Here is a 23,904-nt window from a genome sequence, read left to right as displayed (position 1 = left end):
ATGCTGTAAGATCCGTAGGATCAAGATGAACATGATGAACAGGTTTGTGATCCGATAATTGATCCCAAGATCCAGCCCAGGTGACTGCTGCCCCCTGTAGACAGCCCCCTGACATAGCAAGCCAATATACATGATCTATCCACTCTTTCTGGAACTCGTCTGCTCATATCTGAGGATAACCAGCTGATCCGAGGGCAGTCCTGAAGGGCTGTATGGACTGCTTATTGTTGTTTCATCCAATTACTCTGATTACATTAGTCTGATTAAGAGAAACAGCTGCACCTCCCATATGGGTGTGTGTATATAAATAGTGTGTCTGTGTTATTAATGTGTCTATATTGATATGGAAATAGTTTCTTACTTTTCTCTTGGATGTAGGATAAAACTATTATGAAAATGTGAAGTAACATTTACAAAAATATGCAAAGAAAGAAAGTGTAAAGATCGAGCTAATAAAAGTAATTGGGTTGCAGTGATTAAAAGCTGAGCTCTTCCAGATACCCCTCCTGGAAGTTAGTCTGGGAAGTTAGGGGTTTCTGGCACAATTCTTCATTTTCCATGAGCAGTATTTTCAATTTCAGCGCGTACCCAGACAGTGTGAGGTCTACTCACCATCCAAAAATGCTTAAAATGACACTGAAGGACAGAGTGCTAAAATAACTCCCCTTGTCACTGCAGAACACTTCTCTGTGTAATATTCCTTCAGAACATTTTTATCAGTTTTTTCTCTAAATTTAGTATTTTTTAACATAGATATTAAAGGCCGCTGATCATCATCATATTATGTGTCATTCAACATGTTAATTTAATTTCTGAAGAGGGTCTATGTATGTCTAAATGTCTATGTGAGGGCTAAATTGTGCAGATATTTTTCAGCCGTGAGTAGATTTAAACAGGAAGTAGGAGACACAGGGATACAAAGTTTTGGAGAATTGGTTCTCTACACTGGTTGACCCCTACGGATGTCTGTACCCCGAGGGTTTCAAGGGCACAATGGTGGTTCATCAGGTCACATTCTCTAGGCTGTATGCCAGATATTCTATTTAGTCAAAAGATATTCAGCCTGGGGCCGTGGGGGGCGGGGGGATTGGGGGGCTTAACACCAATTACTCTGTCTCTGCCAGTGATGGAGCCGAAAGTGCTCTGATCTGCTGTCTCACTATGAGTGTTAGTGAACGGCCATGGTCAAGGACAGAACATCAATAGCCCCACAAAGCACGCAGACAGCTCTCGAACCTCCTGTCAGCAAACAATAAGCTCACCGAAGTACGAAGGACGGAAGGAAGACAGGGGCAGGGTGTCTGTTCAGATAAGGAGCATCTCTGGCTCCGCTGACCAACCCGAGTATCACCAGGTTGTAGTCCCTGGGCTCCACCCTGTAGCTGGTTCTGCTGGAGCTTAGCTCTGACCTTTACTGGGACTCGTACCGCATGCCACATTCTGAGCCCTCAGCATAATATGCTTGCCTCAGAGATTCCCCCGGAAAGCCTGGCTTGGCTCTGTGAATCAGCTCTGGCTGTTTGCATGTGGCTTTGGATGACAACGCAAACCAGGATCAAGGGGCAGCCACGGGCTAAAAGGGCATAGCAGATTTCAAGGCTCAGTTCCAAAAGTCCCGGGAAACTACATAAACTGAACAATTTGAGGAACTCTGCAAAAAGAACATTTTTAATCCCCTCCGTTTTCCCCAAAGCTAGAACCATGTAGCTGTGAAACTGTACAGGGATAATATAATCTATGCATTTATGTAAATGTATGCCCTGCATGAGAGTGGAGTTTGACTCTCTTTGATGTAGTTAGAAGAGATTGCTGCAGTACAGGGATTTTGAGATTTTTTTTTAAAGTATGTGTTACATATGAAGTCTGCTGTAGTCGTGCTGCCTAATGGAAGTGGGCAACACAAAAATACAACCTTATGAAAGTGGGCAGATTTGGGTGGAGAATGAGCGCAAAGGAAAGGGAAGGAAAAGTACAGATTTATAAAATGGCGGTTGGGGAGTACGTAAGAGGGTCTAACTGGGGGGTTCATAAAGGGCATGCTCCGTAGCCGGGTGTTTCAGTCGCCCTGTGACTCTTGCCCTCATTACAGCCCCTCAGCGGACGTTTTGGCATGGATGGATGGCATCAGAAATGCCATCCCTTACTGTGCCATTTCTGTCACTTCCTGCCCATGAATCCTCGCTTGATTGGCGTTCCCCTGCCACACCCGTTACATTACCATACATTATTGGCATTTAGCCGATGCTCTTACCCAGAGCGACTTATACAGGTTACACCTTTTCACAATGTCATCCATTTGTACAGCTGGATATTTACTGAGACAATTGTGGGTTAAGTATCTAGGCCAAGGGTACAGCAGCAGCGCCCCAGTGGGGAATTAAACTGGTGACCTTTCGGGTACAAGTCCTGCTCCATAACCACTACGCTACACTGCCGCCCCACTGTCTCCATGCTGAGACTCGCTGCCCGCCACGCCACCAGGGCCAGCAAGACAAAATGGGGCTCCTTATTTATTGGCAGCCTCTTGGCAGATAGGTGTCCGCGGCACTGCCTGGCCGCTCAGGCCCGGGTAGCAGATGGCATGTGCGCGGCCAAGAGCCATGGAACCATCCCCTGGTTACGCGCATAGCGACGGCTAATTAGGCTCTTTGCTGGCAGAGCGCGGACCGTTCAGACCACCCCCAGGCAGTGGGACCGAGTGCAGAGACGGCTGAAAGAGCCTGCAGGAGGCCTTTGGCTCGTACCACGGACACTCGGAGCTGTGTCCAGAGTTTCCTTTCCCGCCCCATTTGCTTTGAGGAGAGGGGGGAGAAAAAAAAACAGCAAGCAGAAACCACAACTTGTCTTGTTCAACGTGGTTAAGTCATGTTGGGATTTTTTAGTTTTGTTTACTGTATGTCTGTTATCTTTTTCCACACTCCAGGGTAGATCAGAAACAGCAGTGAAACAGGAAAATATTAAAAGATAAAAGTACTGTTCCTTTTATTCATACTTTACTGAGAAATGAAAAATCAAAAAAAAAATATATATTGTGTGATAATCATTAGACAGCAAAACAAGTTTACATCCTGAAAGAACTGAAATGCACAAGAGCTTGAGATGATTTTTTTTTTTTTTTAATCGCTCACATCTCAAAAACTGCACAGGATTAGCGCATGAAAGAGATCTCTGCGTTCTGTGATCCGGTAAACATGGCATTCTAAGATAACTCTGAAGCAGGGGAATGAGGCATTACAGGAATTTCAAAGCTAACAGAGCTTGTGTAAACTTACGCACAGATCCGATGCCCATATTAAGAAGTGCTCCCTCTGTGTGCTGTTTCTTTTGTTTGAATTAAACTGCATAGTATCCAAAGCTCAGCAGTCAGCGTCTTCCCAGTGCCTCCTTGCAGCAGTAACTCCAGGCGGGGGGGTGTGTATTGGGGGGGGGGGGGGGGGGGGGGACCACCTCCCTGTGTTTCTGTTCCCAATAGCTGGCAGCAAGTCCTTCAAGGTTTTCAAGAATTCGAAGAAGTCACTGTGTGCGTAGTATTGCCGCGTCGCCAGTACGGCATATGATTCAACCACATTGCTGAGCAGCTGCTGATTTTGTCTTTGCTATACTGTCAGTATTGTTTGCTGCATAGCCTGTCAGGTTCTGCATTTCTCTTTTTCACACTTAAATGTAATACCTGCTATCACTTTGAAATCCACTAATAACAGGGTATTTTCAGGTTACGCAAAAAGAAAAACGCACTCTCACTTAGCGTGGGGCCTCTGAATTTTCGTAATTACACTGAACGTTCTGTTCCCAGCTGCACAGCCGCGATTGATATTACCTTCTTTCCTCGCAGCTGTGCCCCTGTGTCATTTTAACCTGTTTGGTAACACTGGTCCCAAATCAGTGTCGGGGGTGCAGAGCCATGCAAAAAAGTTGGCTAGGTGGGCTAGCACTCCGCAAGACTGAGCTTACAGCTGAAGAGGGAATGAGCCGGGAAACCAACATTACGACAACAATCGCCACCATGGAGCAGCGTGAAACGAGTCGTTAGTCATCTACGGAGAACCGTGTAGCGGAGACGGCCGCCGCCGCCGATGCTCCAAACGCGTCTCAAATGACTGAACAGATGTCATGCGCTGCAGATAAACAGGAGCTGCGAGGAAAAACTGTTCCGTGCCATTAATATCCATACGCACAGAAACTCGCTCTGTTGTCATGACAGCATGGCCTGTTAGGCGCGAAAAGGGGAAAAGGAAAAAAAAGAAAAAAGGAAGCCGCGGCTTCCGTCAAAGCGGCTGTGTCACACGCCGCTGGTCTCCCCGTCGCTGGTCTCCCCGTCGCTGTCCTCCTGCAGATCATAACTGTCGCTGTTGCTGCGGCGGCGTCCGCTCCGCGCGCCCCGTCCGCAGCACAGGAGGGTGTGGAAGTGCCTCCTGAAGGTTTCGGAGAGGCAGGCGTACAGGACGGGGTTTGCGCAGCTCCAGGAGTACGAGAGGAGGACGGCGATCTCGAAGCCGGCCGCGAACGCCGGGCCCGGGTCGTCCCCGCGCAGCGAGCAAAAGTTGTACGCGTAGAATGGCAGCCAGCAGGCGGCGAACACCAGCACCACCGCCACCACCATCCGGGTCACCTGCCGCTCCGCGCGGTGGTCCTCCGCGCTCCACCCCTCACCGCCACGGGCCTGCAGGGCCGCCACCAGTGCCGCGTAGGCGGACACCATGACGACGAACGGCAGGGCGAAGCCCAGGATGAAGGCAGCCGTGAGGAAGGCGGGCCACCAGGTGTGGAAGGAAGCACGGCCGGTGTCCAGCGAACACAGCCCGTCCTCAGCGGAGAAGTGCAGGGCCAGGGGGAGGACAGGGAACAGGGAGAGGCACCACATGCACGCGCTGATTGCCTTGGCTTGCCGCGGGGTGCGCCACCTGGCGAACCGGAGCGGGTCGGCCACCGCCATGTAGCGGTCCACACTCATGACCGTCAGGCAGAAGACGCTGGTGAACTGGTTGACACCGTCGAGGGACATGACCAGCTTGCAGGCCAGGTCGCCAAAGGCCCAGTAGCCCTGCAGGTTCCGCGCGGCGATGAACGGGAGGCCCGCCATGAACAGGCTGTCCGCCAGGGCCAGGTTGAAGATGTAGACGGTGGCCGCTGTCCCCATCTTGTCCATCGTCGCTACGGTGACCATCACCAGGGCGTTCCCGCCCAGTCCCGCCACGCAAACCAGCAGGTAGAGGACGGCCATCACGGTGCTGAACGCAGGTAGGTGAGGACCCGCCCACTCGCCTTGGAGGCTGTCGCCGGGCTCGGTGACGGACGCCGCGTTAGAAACCGTCTCCACGGTGATGATGTCCTCCATTGCACTTGTGATGAAGTGAACTGCGGACGGAGAGGAGGGAAATGTACCCGAATGCTGGTGGATTCAGCTGGGCTGCGTGAGTTCCGTCCTCGTACATCCAGACACAGCGCACACGTCTTCTCCACAGCCTCAGGAATTCTTTCTCCAAACAACAGGGAGCAAACCCATTTTACAAGGATACACACACACACACACACACACACACACACACACACACACACACACACACAAAAAAGGAAAAAAAAATCTGAGAAAAAACCAACACATCCAGGGGAAAAAAAAATTAGTCCTACCACATAAATGGCACACTTGCAGTATCTCCCCTGAGTGTGTTAAGGAGACATTTTTGCTCCTTCAGACAAAGCTGTTTTGTCAAAAGCTAGATGCAGTGTCCTCCCAGGTGAACAGAACCACCCCTTTTGCACTCCTGGTGCCTTCTGTATCTCCCTGACACCGAGCACCGAGAAGCGCGGAAAGGGGACCGTGCTGTAATCTGCTCCGACGCCTCGGCAACGGCGTTTTATGCTGCCTCGGAGGTGTCGACAGGCCTCGTCTGTCACCGCTCTTTTGTTTTCATAAGCAGAATTTCTCCTCGAAGTACTCCCCTTCTTTAACAAGCCCTCCCCACGTCTGTTTACAGAATGGCGGTGCTGGCGGTGAGGGGGCGGAGGTGGGCATTCGGTCCCGATTCCTCGGCCACCCGCACCCCTCTCTCGGCTGGAACCTAGGAAAACAGATCGTAAATCCATGACGCCTGGCTTTTTTTCAGTGTTATTTCATTCATCAAGGAGCAGCCTGGCCATTCGGAGAATGTCTTGTATCAAAACAGTGGATTCCTGGAAGTCTTGCCCTGGCTCGGACGGCCGGGGCTGATGGAAGTGAACGGGAACCGGCTGGTGCGGAGTAAACGGAGAATGAGGGGACTGGAAGGGGCCAGGGAAGCTCTGGGGGTTTGGAGGGAAAAATGGAATGATATGAAGCCCCCCGAAAAGCTTGTTTTTTTGGAAAACAACCCTATTTTTTCCATGGGGCAGACAAATGCAATGGCTTTGCCTTTGCCAATTGACCATGCGCCACCCTGTTCACCACCATGCCCCCAGTACAGCAGACTGCAATGCCCGAAACATGATGCCATACAGGAAAGGTTGTGCTGACCGGAGGAGCAGGGCACCTCTTTCTGACAACAACCGAGTGCCATCCACGTGCCTGCCAACTGAGGAGACTTAACTGACACAAACCCACCATCGCCCACTAAGAGGAAGCCAGCTGGGCCCCTCCTACTGGGCGGACTCCCACTCGTGGTCTGATGATGACAAAGTAGCTCGTCTCTCTAAAAATGTATGTCTAACATATCAATAAAATAAAGCAGTTGGAAGAAGTTTTGCCAACCCATTAAAATTAAATTATTGTCGGATTAAGTTTGCTGTGGCGTCAGGCTCCATTAAGCTGCTGGAGAGACTGTAGATGGTTCTTCTTACACAAAAGTAACACAGACTGAACCACGAAAATCCAAAATATAAGCACACAGTTTCAGTGGCTGCCGCAGACCATTGCTGTAATGCAGGTGCAGGTGGTCATAATGCAGGTGGTCCTTATGCAGGTGGTTGTGCCACAAACAAAAAAAGAAGTTTGAGGGACATAATTAAATTTCTTTTTTTGTTGCTCAGAAGTGCTGTTGAATTAGTGTTGAAGCAGAAGTGGAGGAAAGCATCAAACTGTCACCACTCTTTTGTATGCCATGTTAGATGACACGATTTTCTACCATTAAGCGTTCCAGTAGATATCAGTTACTTTCCTTGATCATCCTTGCATTTTTACTTCTTCGGTTGCTATATATTAAATATATTAAAAGCAAGAAAACACGATGAGTGTTCACAGCGAGTGTATGGAATCAGAAACACGTCCAAGCCTCTAGCAAGGCGGTAATTCACATCCTTACAAAGTTCTTTGGTAAGAATAAAATGCCTGTATACATTTTCTGATGTGATGACACCTGTGATGATTTGACAGAGGGACAGCTTGCTTCACATAAATCACAATCAGATTTTCTTGGTCCCTCTGTATGGTCCTTTCTATAGAAAGAAAAATCATGAAGTGTTCCATAAAGTACATAAGATGGGTATTCACTGGTTATGAATATGAAAAAAAAATTGTAAAATTGATGGGTACATCTGTGGTGTGACCATTTATTCTTCATTTAATTGTTCATACCATTAAATTTGATGAGCTCTTCTGTGGTGTCTTTGGAAATGGCCGAGTAATGAGGGGGGGGCACCTCTAATTTATGTCCATCAAATTTTCGCCCTGTGTGGAGTGGAGGAGGGAGGAGGGGGGGGGGGGGGGTCAGTAAGTTCACTCAGCATCACTCAGAGCATCCATACGACACCCGAGCTGAAGAGGGTGGCGGACTCACTTCGTTTACTCAATTAAAATGCACTGTCAGAGGCAGGAGTGGCCGAGATATTCTCACAGCTGGCTGAGTGGATAAAAAGAGAAAAGGGAAAGGGGGGGGGGGGTAAACTAAGCGTATGTTTCGGACACGTGGTCCCCACCCTCGTGCACGTGGCCTCTCTCATATACAGGGTGGGCTGACGCCGGTAATTGCAGCCGTATGAAGGACCCCCCCAGCTGCTCAGCATAATGTGGGAAGGCAGAGTCCAATCAGCTTTATTAAGGTTTGGCCTGGTGGGGGGTGGGGCTGAATATCAATATACAATAAAGTGTAGCCTCATTGTGGCAACACGTTTCAGCTGGAAAAATAACAGCATTGCTGCGAAGACTCCCCTCTGGGGCTATTACGATGTGACGGAAGTCCAGACCCAGCCTGGACCATTAAAAATGAAACCGCTGCTCTCTTTGAATGGGCTCTGGTGGACTGCACAGCAGTCTTATCACTGGGACAAAGAAAAAGAAAAAATAAATGTTGGCTTTATTTGCGCAATTTATTTGGTGCCTTTGATAAATGGGACGTAAGGTAAAGAGACAGTGCTGAGCTCTCCAGGAACTTGCTGTCCGCACACTTTCGTTATTTGATTGGATCAGGAACACTTATTTCTGCCTGAAATTGCCTTAAAATATGCAACAAATGGAATATTATGTTTAAAAGGTAAACTTGAAAGGTCATCACTTAGGTACGCGGCACAGACTGTTCCAAGCTGCCACAAATGGGACCTCAACCCTGCAAATTCAGTGACTTCTCTTCTCTTCTCTTCATTCTAGGCTGTATATTCTGCCTTTTTTTCAACGCAAACCGTGTTAAGAAAGTTGCCTTGGGGTATGTGCGATACAGCGTGTGCCGTCGTGGAATGGCATCAGCACCGCTGATCCGTTCTGTCGGTCTGTCCCGTGCCGGCTGAGCAGTGGCCGCACGCCCGCTGAGATTCTCCTCCGTATCCGCTGTGCGTGCCGCGGCCTCATTTTAACGTGAGATTCTAGCACGTTCCTCTGCCGCCTGTGGCTCTGTGCCTCGGTTTGGCCGCTGCCCGAGATCAGAGAGTGTGTCCAAGATCTGCCGATGATGAGTCACGCGGAGAACAAATAGCAATATCACAACTTTCCTCTGACACCGAGAGGACACAAAAAAAACAAAACATTTTTGGCTTGCTGGAGCAATGCAGGCACAGCCTGGATGATTGCATTCGCTGTACGTGCCTGTGAATCTCAGGGCTTTTTATAATGGTGACTTACTCTGACGCAGGTTGTTGAAGGTGAGATCTGCACAGCTTAGAAAAGGCAGACCTCTAAAGGGGTTGGCAGGTGTGTTATTCTACCTCAGTTACCCCCACGTGCAGGATAAACCCTTATGAAGGCTGCTGTCCTCCTTGTGGGGGTGAATATCAGCATAGTTACACATATATGGAGTATATGGGGTGGAAGTGTAACATAGTGGTAAGGAGCAGGACTTGTAAACGAAAGGTCACTGGTTCAATTCCCCACTGGGGCACTGCTGCTCTACCCTTGGGCAAGGTACTTAACCCAAGAAAAATTGCCTCAGTTAATATACAGCTGTATAAATGGGTAACATATAAAAACTGTAACCTATGTAAGTCGCGCTGGAGAAGAGCATCGGCTATATGACAATAATGTAATGTAACACTCTTTGACGCCACTTACACTGACAGAGAATGGCGGGAGTTATTTTTGGCAAAAACCTGCTGCTGTACTTTGGGAGAATGTCTTAGGTAGTCATCACGCTGTCTCGACTGCCTCGCTCGACATCTTACCATGTCTCACTTCGGTGGTCGCTTCTGATGGACTTTTATCCCGGTGAAATAAAACGTTTGACCCTCCCGTCTCTAACAAATCACAAATGGGCCTCTCACTCTGCAGTGGATGGAACTGACCGACAATAAACAATATCCAGCGGTGATTGCACCTTTGGAAAGGGTTTGAAACTAGCTACAGGGGATACGGGGCACATTTTCAATTTGATTAAAGCCTTAGCTTGAGAAGCTAGGAGGTATTTCTCAGGCTGAAAATTTCAGGGGGATGATGTTCTGTGAACCGGTGTGTTCAGGAATAAGAAAGGGGTGCAAGCCTGAGCGGATGAGGGATCAAGGCGCTCACAGATGTGTGTGTCACCCACGTCCTCTCACCTCCTTGGCCTAACCTGACTCCAGCTGACTCCTGCAGGATGACCAACATCTGAGCTGTCCTGCTCCTCCTCTTTTCCAGTGGACAGTTAGGCTTATACAGGAATCCTGTATTCCTGACTGTTGTGTTACTGGAGTTACTGGAGCATTTTTTTTTTGTGTTGCTATTAATAAGATGGGGGCCCGTATGGGTAAATGGGACCAGGAAGTAGGAGGGCCATGGTGACCCGGTCAGGCTCAGTTAGATGTTCTGTGGATGGTCAGAGACTGTGTTGCAAATTCACCCTAATTTAAGTGTCCCCTCCACCCCCAAAGGCCCACAGGGCCTCTACCTTCTGCCTTGGGGCTGTGGACAGTGGGCTGATGCTTATGCACACAACATCATTTCAACAAAAGTTCACATGTAACGTTAACAGTATAAAAAACGCCTCGTTAAAAGGGCATGTGGGATATACAGACAGCAGCAAAAAAAACAACAGTTCAAATCTGCCATTTATGTCAACGTGCGCTGTGGATATTACAGGCAAAATCAAATGCGGCCGCACATCTGTTATTTTTACCTCTCCGGCCAGATTGGACGGCGCATGACTCACGCTGAAGCCCCATTGCAGAAGTCCTGAAAAATGAGAGATTTTAAAATCCGTCCCCTTTCACATAACCAGCTGTCAGGCGGTGGAGGCCAGACAGCATCGTGCTGTCTGGAAGTGAATGCAGCTTCCTCTCTTAATTTATTTCCTCCCAAAAATACACATTAGCACCTGGCTAGTGTCACCTTGCACCACTCCCTCCAGAAGATGGCTTTGGCCCGGGTGTTCGGCCTTTGAAGGACTTTGAAGGTCTGCCTCCTTCGAATCCCTCATATCACTTCAGCACAAAGAGAAACGACGAACTTCAAGATACCTTTGAAAAGGAACTGGAGAGTGTTCAGTTCAGCGCTCCCCTGTCAAGCTGGTCCCTTGAAGAGGTATGATAGAATCTGCAGGCTGCCGAGAAGCTCACCCAGTGATGGCACTTGCCTGAAGCACGGGCTGATCCTCGTGGACCGGACTCACAACCGTAGCCTGTAGCAGTAAAAAAAAGTTGGCTTCATTCCACCGGAGCATAGGGGTGGGAAGGTCAGCCAGGGTTCCCCCGGCTCCTCACCGTGGCACCCTCTAGTGTGTCATGAGGCACCTGTAAAAAAATCCCTCAGAGACATTAGTGGGGTTCACCTGTCCTCCAATCGGCATCCTCATACAGAAATATACATAGAATATATCAATCAATGTAATTAAATGTAAATTACTGCTGTTTTGGTATATTGCAATTCATCTATCCTATATATATTTAGCTCAATCAGTAAATCAATAAAATATGTAAATTATGGAGATTTTGGTTTATTGCGATGTATTTACGATTTCTATTAATATATTTCAAGCACATTTGGAATATATTCTTGGGCTGAACAACACATTTCTCAATATATTACAATAGTTCATTTCCGCATGGGTCTTCCCCGCTTTGGTTCCCTGTGGGAGCTGTGGTTTTGAACATGGCCGCTGGCTGCGTCCGAGTGTATCAGAAGATTGAACTCTCCTCATTCAGACGGCCCTGTATCGGTACACAGGGAGTGAGAAGAGACAAGCTTAATACTGTACGATTGCCAATTCCAAAAAAAAAAAAAAAACAGTATGACAGAAATTGTCAAAGATTGCATCAAGGCGAAGATTTCTTTTTTCCTCTTGAGCGGGCCTAGTTTCTGATTTTGACTTAGAAGTGCTCGGTTGTGATTAGAGGACCCCCAAATGAACTGATGCGGTTAAAAGCGTTGCTTAGCCCTAGGAAATATCCAGATGGGACAGCTTCATAGTCCACAGCTATCGGAACACGAACTTCCTCAAGAAAACTTTTCTCTCTGACAAGCCCTGTCACGGTGCGGTGCTAAGCTGTTCTGAGGGACAGGCTGTCAGGCGGGTCTGATGTTTCGGGGTAGATGACACCTTTCGTGCGAAACTTGCTGGGCGTTTGACGCAATGTTCCTGCAGACATTGGCGCTGAAGAAGCGAGAGATTGAAGAGCGGAGTTTTGACGTTGGTTGTTCGTCTAGAGAGAGCTCTGAAAGGTTGCGCCTGTGGAACTTTCAAGAAACGGTCGGATGGCTCAATGCTGTGATAGATCTCTCCATGACTAAGGGGTACTGTTATAAGCAGAAAATACATTGTCTTACAGCTTGCAAAAGCCTGTCAAACATGATGTATTATAGACCGAAATATTCATGCCTGCTACACTGCCATGCTGTCATTCAGCGTCTTCGCTGTGTCCGCCAGATTTAGGATCTGTCTGCGTTCCCTTAACTGACCCCTATCTACTGGTACAATCGATGCTTGCTTGAGTCTTTCACACCTGTCACCATGTAAACACAGAAAAGAATGAATTCAAATGTGGTTTTATTGATTGTTCCTTGAAGCCTGGGCAGTGTTTATGGATGTGTAAGCATTGCTGCGGTGTTCTCTTAAGCTTTCCTCTTTCTAGCCCATAGCAGTAAGGGTCATGGCCTGCCAATGCCCCTTGGCAAACATACTGGCAGCAAGTCCACCTGGGCTGTCTACAAAGCAAAAAAAAAAATAATAATAAAAATAAAAGTCAAGAATTGTATATGCAGGGTCCTTATAGCTTTAAACATTATTTCGATTTTATGTACAAACTGTTTATGTACAAACTGCTGCAGATGTTGCTTCAAGTTTATTCAGAGTATGCTATGCTGTGGTTGGTTGTGGGAGGGCTCTGTGGTGGGGTCTTTGTTGGGGTGAGATGGAGAGGTGTTCTCATTCGGTGCCCTTATTTAAAAGTTACCAGCAGGTTTCTGTGGTCAGCACTTCGGCTCGGCCATTAAACCTGATTTCAAGACCAAGGTCACCGAGTGGAACTGGGGGTCTATTTTTTCTCTGCACACACGGCAAGTTCATTAATCCTTATCTTCCGGATCTTACAGCTCTGGTTCATTTGTTGTACACTGCGGTGCTTTTTTTTTTTCCTCCAAGCATCATCTCTCTGTCAAATCTAACGGTCTTAATCTGCCCTTTCGGGCTGCTGATATACACTGGGTTTTATCTCTGGAGCAGTTGGTAAAGCTGTGCTTTAGCTGAGGTACCCTTTGCCTTTGGGTAGTTATATATGGCGCAACACGCAGTTAGCGGTTCTCGCGAAACAAAAAAAAAAAAAGAACAATAAACGCTGCTTTTTGTCGGGGGATAATTTGCTGCTGTGTGCAAAACCAGGCATGTATGAAGGACCCGGGGGCCTGTTCAAACAGTGGCGGGGAATCATTAAGGGAAATCGATGTGGGTTTGGGGGCGGCGATCCCACCGTCGCTGTGTCTATTTATCACCCTGACCTTTTCAAACGCGGTAATGCCTCCGTGATTAATGGCGACCGGTGGAGGGCCTACTTTTCCCCGGGACGGGCGGCAAGCATCTGTTCCATTGTGTCTGCTGTCGGATCGGTGCCTTTATGGAGTGCGGGACACGCTTTCTGAAGCGCTTTGTCTCATAGGCCCCATGCTTCTGTGCTGTCATATCTTCTGTGGGTTATTATTATCATTATTATTCGTTATGCAGGTATGCTAATAATATAATTATTCTGCCATTAATACCACTCCCACCACTACTACTGGAACTATTCCTACTACTGCTACTACTAAAAACACTACTACTACTAGTACTACTAATACTAATAATGATGATAATAATAATAATAGTAATAGGTATCACTGGAAAAGGTGTGTTGCCAGACCCTCAGTCTTGAACTTTGCATGCTGCTGTTGATTCTGGACTTCCACCCTAAAAGCCGTTTGTCCCATCTCTAAGATAATGTCAAGGCAGCACGTTGTGTACCTGAATATCTTAAAAAGGAAAGTTCTGGAAGGAACAAGAATTCTTTGTAACTGATAAACAGACAAACCGCAATGCCTCAAAGTAATGAAGGCTAAAGAACGTGAACCAATGTCAGCATATTTGCCACTAAATAAGCCGTCTGCCTGAATCGAATGAAAATTAATTTTCTGAGTGTGGTTTGCAATGATTTCTATCGTGTGTGCGTGTGTGTGTGTGTGTGTCTGTGTGTGTGTGTGTGTGTGTGTGTGTGTGTGTGTGTGTGTGTGCGTGTGTGTGTGTGTGTGTGTGTGTCTGTGTGTGAACAGAATAGATATTTAAAACTCTCTGATGTCCATAAGGTTTATGATGAATCCATACAGCTTTGAAAGCTGTGAGATAAGAACAGCACTGTAAAGTGGTTGCCAAGTCTTTTTCTCATGTGGTCCAAGTCAGAACCAGACATATGGACCTATGCCAGCTCCTCTGCCTACTATGCTGAATCTGCTTACTCCAGCATTAAAAGAATTGTGATACAGTTCAATGGAGCACTTTCATTTCGTTGTTGTGTATGGCTGCGTGATGTAAGTTCACATTTCTCACATGGACCATTGCTTGGGACCACACAAACGCTATATAATTTAAAGCAATGTTGTTTTTTATAGATTGCTGCTGGGCTCTGTGTTCACTTAGGCATGATGTACTTGTGTTGCTTTTAAAGATAATTGATGGCCTGTGTTCTCAATGTTGTATATTTTCCTTCCTTACTGCCAATTTATTGTACTGCTGTGGCATTTAATGTACACCGATGAGCCAAAACATTATGACCACCTGCTTAATATGCTGTTGTTCCTCTGTGTGCCGCCAAAACAGCGCCGACCTGCTGAGGCATGGGCTCTACAAGACCCCTGAAGGTGTCCTGTGGTATCTGGCACCAAAACATTAGCAGCAGATCCTTCAAGTCCTGTAAGTTGCGAGGTGGAGCCGCCATGGATTGGCCTTGTCGGTCCAGCACATCCCACAGATGCTCAATCGGACTGAGATCTGCAAACCATTCCCGAACAATGTGTGCAGTGTGGCAGGGCGCATTATCCTGATGAAAGAGGCCACTGCCATCAGGGAATACCATTGCCATGAAGGGGTGTACCTAGTCTGCAACAATGTTTAGGTAGGTGGCACCTGTCAAATTGACGTCCACATGAATGGCCAGACCCAGGGGTTCCCAGCAGAGCATTGCCCAGAGCATCACACTCCATCCACCATCTTCCCACAATGCATCCTGGTTCCCCAGGTTAAAGGCGCACACGTACACGAGCATCCAGATGATCTAAAAGAAAACAGGACTCATTGGACCAGGCAACCTTCTTCTATCACTCCAAGGTCCAGTTCCGACGCTCACGTGCCCAGTGTAGGCGCTTTTGACGGTGGACAGGGGTCATCATGGGCATTCTGACCGGTCTGCGGCTATGCAGCCAGGTACGATGCACTGTGTGTTGTGACACATTCCTCCCTTAACCATCATTAAAATTTTCTGTGACTTGTGCCACAGTAGACCTTCTGTCGGTTCGGACCAGACGGGACAGCCTTCGTTGCCCTCGCGCATCGATGAGCCTTGGGCGCCCAACACCCTGTCGCTGGTTTGTGGTTTGTCCCTCTTCGGACCACTGTCAGTAGGTACTCACCACAGCTGACCGGAAGCACCCCACAAGCCTTGCTGTTTCCGAGATGCTCTGACCCAGTCATCTGGCCATAACAATTTGGACCTTGTCAAAGTCGCTCAGGTCTTTACTGCTGCCCATTTCTCCTGCATCCAACACATTGACTACGAGAACTGATTGTTTGCTTACTATCTAATTTACCCAGACCTTGACATGTGCCCTTGTTTGGAGATGATCAGCGTTATTTGGTTCACCTGTGAGTGGTCATAATGTTTTGGCTCATCAGTGTATGTCATTTAATATAATATAGCATATGGCATTCAATATAATGTGTTTTATCCATCGTAAATTGCTCCCGGAGCATCTGCCAGCTAAGTGCTGCTAGGAAAGCATACATTATTATTATTGCTCTTGCTCTTATATGGACGTCCTCACAAAAGCCTCCCATCATGGCTGGAGGAGACTTAGTCAATTTGAATTTTTATCTTCTCCTCCTCCAGCAAAATACTTCACTGATACTTCAATAGTGTCTGACTTTGCTTTTCAATTTGAAAAGGTATCTCTTCATTTGACATCAGCCATCTCCATGTATGTGTTTCAGGGTGGGATAGTTGTTACGAGAAAGCCCCCAGAGTCTGGAGTGGATGGAGTGAGGGGCTCAAAGCAGTCTCCCTCTGGGACTGATTTGAAAGATGTACCGCAACCCATATAAGTAATGCCTCTTCTGCTGTTCTCATTTTTCACAGTTATCGTGAAAATGACTCGGCCTGCACCACAGCCTGCACCCACATGAATATATACAACACACAAAAGAATCAACTGAACAGGTGTTTATTGAATAACCCCTGTTGAGAAATGGAGAAATGGAGGGTGGCTATTGTGTCAGCGTTTAACCAAGAAGCTAGCCTCAGAGGGGCTGTGTGCTGTATCTGGATCCCTCACATCTTAGCTTTGTGTGGATGATGGTGATGATCACGTTGCGCACCATGGCTGCAAAGAACACAGGAACATGTTGCTTAATGAGTGGGCCACTATAGCACCCCCTGGTGGAGAGAGAGTAAAGGAGCAGATGAGCATAAAGTCATGACCCTTGTTGGAATGATTGTTAATTCAAGAAAAAGGTACCCTGACCTGTTCTGGCTCTTCCCCTGTAATTCTCATTGGAGCTGACACCTGTGGGGAGGAGGGGCAGAGTATCAAAGAGCAGGTGACACAGAGTTTATGTCACAGATAAAATCAATGGAAGAGCATTCTGACTCTTGTTTATCCTTTATGTCCATTTCCTTTAGTGGGAAAATATGCAGGGTTCCCGAAAGACAAAATTAGCTATAGTAAAATTAAGTAATGTAATGTGTGGAAAGGCTTGGCTGTCCTAGATCCATGTTTTGAAATGAAAGTATTCCCCAGCCTGAAGGTGGTACAGGCTACGACGCCGGAGCCCCTGATTAAATCAAAAAGGCCTCTGCTGAGTGTCACTGTCATGACAGAGGAGGCTGAGGGAGTGGATGAGTAATCGGCTGCTTTTTTTGGCCCAGGGTTAAGGCTGGCCAAGCGTCTAATACAGTTTACAAGAAGAGACCTTGGAAACTGAGGGCAGCATCACAAACCTGCAGGTGTGCTGTACTCTCCGGTAAGCGCCATGGCTCTTACAGTAAATTCAGGAAGCAACAGGCAAAGGGGCTGGACTGGACCTCTGGGATGCTGTAGGATGTTAACCCCTCTCTGTGCTTGCATGTGTACACTACAGATCATTTCGATCAACATTAGACAAACACAAATGTGCCCCCCAAAATTCAAAGGTGTCCCTGCAGCTGATGTGGAGAGGGTGGAGAGAGCCATTAACGCTGACAGGATAAATCGCACATCAACGTTTTCAAATGTCCAAAAGTACTTTCTTCATCTCCTTCCTTGACTACATACTTAGCTTGTTGCATAAACAGATCTAGACAATGCTGCTGTTGTAGGCGTGCTACCACAGCACGCAAGGTTAGTGCCGGTGCATTGGAAATGTTAGCTGTCTTTAGCAGAACACTCAAAAGGTGCGGCAGCAAAGGAATACTCTGGTCAGCAAGAACTTCAACATCGCCTCCCCAAGGCAATATCATACTGCGTTCAGAAACTCCATTACATCAGATCTGGTTCACACATTGATGTACGTGGAAGAGAATGAAGATATAACATATAACAATAAGAGAATGTAATGCTGTCTGAAATGGCAGCTCACTGTGTGGAGAGACTGGAAGGTTAGACCGACAAGGACACAGAGAGTTAGTGGAGAGAAGGAGGTATGCCTGAAATGCTGTACATTTCTGTACCACACGCAGGAATTAAATGCATATTCCCTGTAAATCGGTATGTCCTTGGTACACCGGAAAAAGTAATGCTTGCCCCTGAAAATGAGCTCATATGGGCAGAAGATGCCTCTAAAAGATATAAAAAGGAATATTTCTCGTTTCATTGCAGATGCCAGGCATACCACTGTCTCTAAGTGGATCTGTCATTTGGAGGGTTCTCCACCTATCAGGAAAGGCCTATGCAATTCACATTCACTGCAGAGAAAAATAATCACAAATTAATGAAGCAAGATGAGAGATGTTTAACTGAGAAATGAAAAACAAAAGTGATGTGGACTGCTAAAATAACTGCAAGAAAATAAATAAATTTCTCTTCCCGTTGAGGGGAAAAAAAATCTTAATTGGTCTGACATGGGCCCTTGTTGGATTAATTTATTTCTTTTACACGCCCAGTCAATAGCTTTCTGGGACTCTATATCTGACATTCACACACGCAGTAAGGTACTGATTGAGATAAGCTGATGGGTGAGTCTGATGTTATCATTCCTCTGTAAGGTTGTTAGATGATAAAAACGCTTAAGTCCAGAGAAATAACACCACTGTTGTTAGGAGTATCCCTGATACCTACCATCTGGGCAGCCTATATATTCAGCTGCCCAGTTTCCTAGTTTAAATACTCCTCCGATGCTCCACCCATACGCTGCCCTGGTACCTCTGTGCCTCATTGGTTGAAGTGTACCCCATTCCATTTGTATAAGTTCCCCCCTATTCCAAAATCAGCCCTGCTGCTTGATAAACTCAAACCCCACTTTTCCACACCAGTTAGGTATCCATGCAGTAGATACAAGAATCCAGATATAAAATCATGCTTCCCTGGGCTAGCGTGTGGTATGGATGGAAGTAACAGACGAAATCATAAAAAAACAGCAACGTGAATGTTTTATTGTGCCAGCTTCCTGAAAGATATAGAAGATCCATTATAGAAAAAAAATGGCTGTGTCTGATTGGTTGGAAATTGATAGCAATTGTGAAAACCGGCTAAAAACAGGGGCCAATCAAAGCATGTTCCTTGATTTTAAGTGTCAGACCAGGGAGAAAATGGATGAGAACACTCTTTTACATGGACTTTATTAGGTTGCTTATTTCTGTTTTCTAGACAAGTAGTCCCTCTTTAGTTATCTAAATTGAAGGCATTGATTATGTCAGCCATGGATAAATGGACAAGCAGCCATCAATAGCTTACTCAAGCACAATGTTCATGCTGTGATTTAATGATTATGGTGGTTTTTATTGGCAATCTGTAAGATGAAACTCAATTCTAACTCTCGTAGCACTTATTTGTTGCAAATATATGGCTTGCTGCAAAAAAAGGTTCCCATAACACTGCCTATTTCTTCCACTTGATTTGAAATGTGTTGCATAAAGATACTTATAAATTATTGCTCTAATTTCCAGTTGCTCTGGGGAAAAATAAACCCAAAGTCTTGCCAGTGAAGATTAGGTTTTGGAATAAAGAGATTTTATATTAATTCAGTCGTCATTATCACAAATGACATGGCCTGCAATTTTACTTCAGCGGTATAATAAGTATACTATGGTGCATTAGCAGTGATAACCAAACTATAGTTTTGCTCTTGGTCAGAGTTAATGCGCACTGTTATCACCGTATTGCTCTAGCTGTACAGATGTTTCTGCAGATGGTTGCTCCAGCTGTCTAATGTATTCAGCCACAGGCTCCTGGAGCAGAGAGCCAGGCCACGTAACCCTAAGACAGATAATACCACAAATTCTCCCCTGTTTCCTGGCCCCAGTGACTTTCCTCATTTCACTGTCACCCATCCCTTCTTTGTTTTGTTTTGTTTGTTAGACATTAATTTTATTTTCTGGAAACGGATCAAGCAGATTCATCTAGGCCCGCTCTGCTCAGTTGTGAAAGCGTTACCGCTCAGTGCTCCTGAGCTTGTTAGGCTTCATTGGTCTCTGCAGCTGTTGTGTACGGGAAGAATAATTCATCTTTTTATTTTTTTTTTTCTGGGATTGACTCTCCAACCTGACATGAGATCAAACAATTCTCTTCAATCTCTCAAGGTCACTGAATTAGGGAGCTGGTTTAATATGCACTTGTTAAATTGACTGATGTAGGGAAGCAGATATGAAATAAGGGATATCAGAATGTGTACACGGCTGTTGCGTTTGTTGGCCGTGTTGAGAGAGTGTGCACAGGACTTAAGATGCTGGTCACTGAAGTCGCTGTGCGCAGAATTGGAGCTCGGGTGCAAACAAGCTCCCCTGCCTCTCCTCCAGACTCCCAGCAAAGCCAGAGTCAATATTTTGAACTTGAAGGATTTTCCGAGTTCAGAGCGGAGGCCAGTCTCTTATCATTTGAAAACCCCCTCCTGAGCCGAGGGGTTGGGGGAGGGGCTTATGTTTTTATACATTTCACGTATGAATTTCATTTCCTTTTTTTCTGGCAGATAAACTCCGTTTGTGAAGGTTTGCGGGAAGTGAGGATGTGAGAGATGGAAAGGGCCATTCCAAACCAAGATACTCTTTAAACCAGTCGCTCTCCTAATGCTTGCACAGATTAAACACTATTAGAGCATTCTGATGAGGTCTCTGCTGACCCTGTTAATTTATCCTCATGCAGGACTTGGGTATCTTCATGGACAGAGAGCAGGCTATACATGTAATGAGCTCTACATATTCTCTAGTAGCAGCAGTGAGCCATGAATTGTATGGGTAAGCGGCAGTGTAGCATAGTGGTAAGGAGCGGGGCTTGTAACCAAAAGGTTGCCGTTTTGATTCCCCACTGGGGCACTGCTGCTGTACCCTTGGGCAAGGTACTTAACCCAGCATTGCCCCAGTAAACTTTCAGCTTTATAGCATGTACAAACTGTAACCTAAGTAAATTGTTCTGGATAAGAGCACCTACTAAATGGCAAAAATGTAATGTAATAAGAGTGAGGGTTTGTGATCTGTCAAATAAGTAGAGCAATCTGATACTGTAAGTGACTCAATCAAGTGGTTGATATGAACCAGTCATAGTGTTCCCATGTGGAGAGCCCAGTCTTCTTATTGGGTCGAAGGAGACAGTGATTCATAGCACGTGATAGCTTCAATCCCTGCTTCACTCTATCATCATTAGGGACTTAGTGACTCTAGCTGAGTGGCAGGAATTTGACAGGAAAGTTTATTAAAGGATTCTATATGATTTCCATACATCCTTTTCAAACATTTTCTATGAGCAGAGTGGTGATCCATTTTTGGGGTGAATGATGCCAGGATCTGTCCGACGAGTGGTTTCCCTTCTCGTCTTTCCTCGACCATCTGCACCAGAGTGCTTTGTTTCCTGTGTTTACATGTCGAGGACGTATTTCTATGATAACGCCAGCTAATACTTGACAGAAGTGTTTGTCTGTTCTCTATTTTTCTGATAATATCTTCTCTTTTTTGTTGCGGGGGTCATTAAGCTCCACCTGTTCCAGACCCGCGGTACAGAGAGGGAGCAGGGTTGTCAGCCAGGTGTCACAGAAGCAGCAGGATGCAGTTATTGTTGAATTAGAGGTTTATTATACCCCTCTATGCACTACCTCCTTTAAGCACCGGGAGTTCGGTTAAAAGGGCTATTTTTGTTAGTCAGACATTTTTTTCCTCTGCTATTAACTTCCTTCACAGAGTGGCGCACGATGACGTCACAGATGGCAGGGCTTGCTGATGTGATCATTCATACCTGACTTCAGATCCCCCCCCACCCCTCAAGAGTCATACACCTCTGTTTCCCGAGTGACGGATGTCTGGCTGTGTGAAGCCAAGCTTTGTGTGCAAATGGGGGAAAACTCTCAGGCTCTCAGACTGACAGAGCGCCGAGACGAGCTCTGGGCAGCTTTTCCGCGAGTGAAAACAAATGAATCAAAAACAAGACAAAAAAAAAAAAAAAAAAAGAATTTGGAGGGGAATTTCAGTTTCAGGGAAGATTTTAACCAGCAAAACAAACAGCAGTTTGCAGATGAAGCTGACGTGGAATAACAATCAGGCAATTATGCCGTCTCGGGAAGATCCGCGCCCACGGTGCAAAGCACAGTTGATTAAATCCCCACTAATTGCATTCAGCCTCACGTGGAATGTGCTAATGGATTGACTGCAGGTATGATAAAGGTTATTAGCTGTGGGCATGTTTGCAGGAAGACGCAGAACAAGGTGCTGATAATGTCTGAGAGCTTCCGCACGTTCGAGTGGAGTACAGAAGGAATTAGCTGGTATTTAAATCCTCTTGGCCCTATGAGGCACGGCTTCAGCCTGTATTGCTATGCTTACTCTGCCTTGCCCTGAGATTTATCCCTGGGCTCAATCAAAGCAGCTCATCAAAGGGAATGGGTTATTCAGTCAAATTCATATGTGTATATATGTAAATATGTAAAATGCTGTAAAGGTATGAGCTATATCCCATGAACCTGCAACTTGTCATATCTGGCATCCCTACATGTACTGTACATATTTATAAATAATATATGTGTGTGTTTGTGTGTGTGTGTGTGTTTCTATGTCTGTACCAATCTGTGACAGAGACTGTATGAAAACACAGCATCCTGTATGAAAACAATCCAAAATAAAATAGCATGGTTGCTTAAGGCAGGGGGTCACATCATCAGCACTTATCCCTTCCAACAGGGCTGTCAAACTCAATATCTGCAGGGCGGGTGTGTGCGTTAGTTTTTGTTCCACCCAATTTCCTCATCTTAATTGCCTCAATTAGTTAATTAGCTGTACACGTTCACCCTGATGAATTTCCCAAAATACACTGCTGTGGCATATGTGAGTTCTCAGCCCTTCCTGTGCCAAGAAGTTTTTGTTCAGTCCCTTCAGATTTCTAAATTGAGTTCATTATTAGGCTAACTAAGGGGTTTGGAAAAAGACGAACGTGGGTGCTGGTCCTCAAGGCACTGAGTTGGACACCCCAGATTTACGTCGTCATGCTGAGCCAGTGACAAGCCAAACCACTATTGGAGAATTCAGAGGTAGCAAACTAGCAGAGGGCACTTATGTTGGAGAATTCAGAGATACCAAACCAGTACAGGTCACATATACTGGGGAGCTCAGAGATACCAAACCAGAACAGGGCACATGCGCTGGAGAATTCACAGACAAAACTAATACAAGGCAGACACACTGGAGAATTCAGAGATACCAAACATTACACAGCACACACACTGGGCATTTTAGAGATGCCAGTTTGCCAAGCCAGCAGGCCTTTAGCCTGTGGCAGAAAAGCCATATTATTCTGCCCCCCTGACTCAACAGTTCTGCCCCCCCACACCCCAGTTATCTGTCCTTTTGGGGGGGGGGGGGGGCTGAGCTGATCTTAGACTCCAAACAAATTGTCGGACGGTTATATACGTATCCACTAAATCTCCAAAACAAGTGTGGGCGAGATTTAGATGTGGAGCATTTGCTGGAATCTGAGTGTAATCAGAAGCTCTGGGAGATTACAGCTGGGGGGGCCGGGGGACCAGGGGGTGTCTCAGGGCCAGTGGCTTCGTTGGGGGGGGGTAGGGGGGGTAGGGGGGGGGAACCCTTGGCATGCAGGAGCCCCCGCTGGCCGGTCGCACATTAGCTCTGACAGCTCCATTTCCTCTCTGCCTCTGCCGCAATGCGCCTCACACTCCTCTAAACGTGTTTCAGGAATTCGGGGTGATTTAGAAACAGCAGCAAGAGTCCATTGCCTGTCTGCCGTTTTTTCTTGGCAGCCTCGAGCCCCCCCTCCACCCCGCCCCCCACCACCCACCCCAAAAGCACGGTGACTCATGGTGTGTATCATTTCAAAGCTAATGGAGAGCTCCGCTTCCTCAAATGAGGGACCTTTGCGATGCACCGCGCCGCAGACATTCTTGTCTTTGTTCTGCAGATATTTCTGTCCTTCTTACATCTCTTGAAATCACCAGCTGTCATTCTTCCTCTGTTTTTTCTCCCCCTAATTCAATCAGAGAGATTCTATCGGTATTTGTTTTTATAGCAGAACTTTTATGACGGTTCATGCATTTGTTTGGCCTTAAACTGTTGAGTGCTACATTTAAAGGATGAGTTTCAGACAAAAAAAGACTTGCGGTTGTGAACTAGTTACATAAAATCTTGTAGACATGTTCTGTCATTTTGTTTTTCACTTGCATGTTTCAGGGTAAA

General features: G+C 46.5%; 1 protein-coding gene across 1 annotated transcript in view; it reads right to left on the bottom strand.

Annotated features, from left to right (window-relative positions):
• Nucleotides 1-4,279: 4,279 nt before the first annotated feature.
• LOC118794524 (somatostatin receptor type 5-like) overlaps nt 4,280-23,904 on the bottom strand; it is a 30,834-nt gene continuing 11,209 nt past the window's right edge. Inside the window, exons 2-4 of the mRNA XM_036552782.1 lie at nt 16,565-16,606; nt 16,376-16,423; nt 4,280-5,355 (exon numbers count right to left, since the gene is read on the bottom strand). Of these exons, the coding sequence (XP_036408675.1) occupies nt 4,280-5,355; nt 16,376-16,423; nt 16,565-16,606 (1,166 nt within the window). The remainder of the gene's footprint in view (nt 5,356-16,375; nt 16,424-16,564; nt 16,607-23,904) is intronic.

Source organism: Megalops cyprinoides, chromosome 19 (genome assembly GCF_013368585.1).
Source record: "Megalops cyprinoides isolate fMegCyp1 chromosome 19, fMegCyp1.pri, whole genome shotgun sequence".
Lineage (NCBI taxonomy): Eukaryota > Metazoa > Chordata > Actinopteri > Elopiformes > Megalopidae > Megalops > Megalops cyprinoides.
The sequence above is the reverse complement of the archived record's forward strand: the minus strand, read 5'-3'. Positions and strand labels throughout refer to the sequence as shown.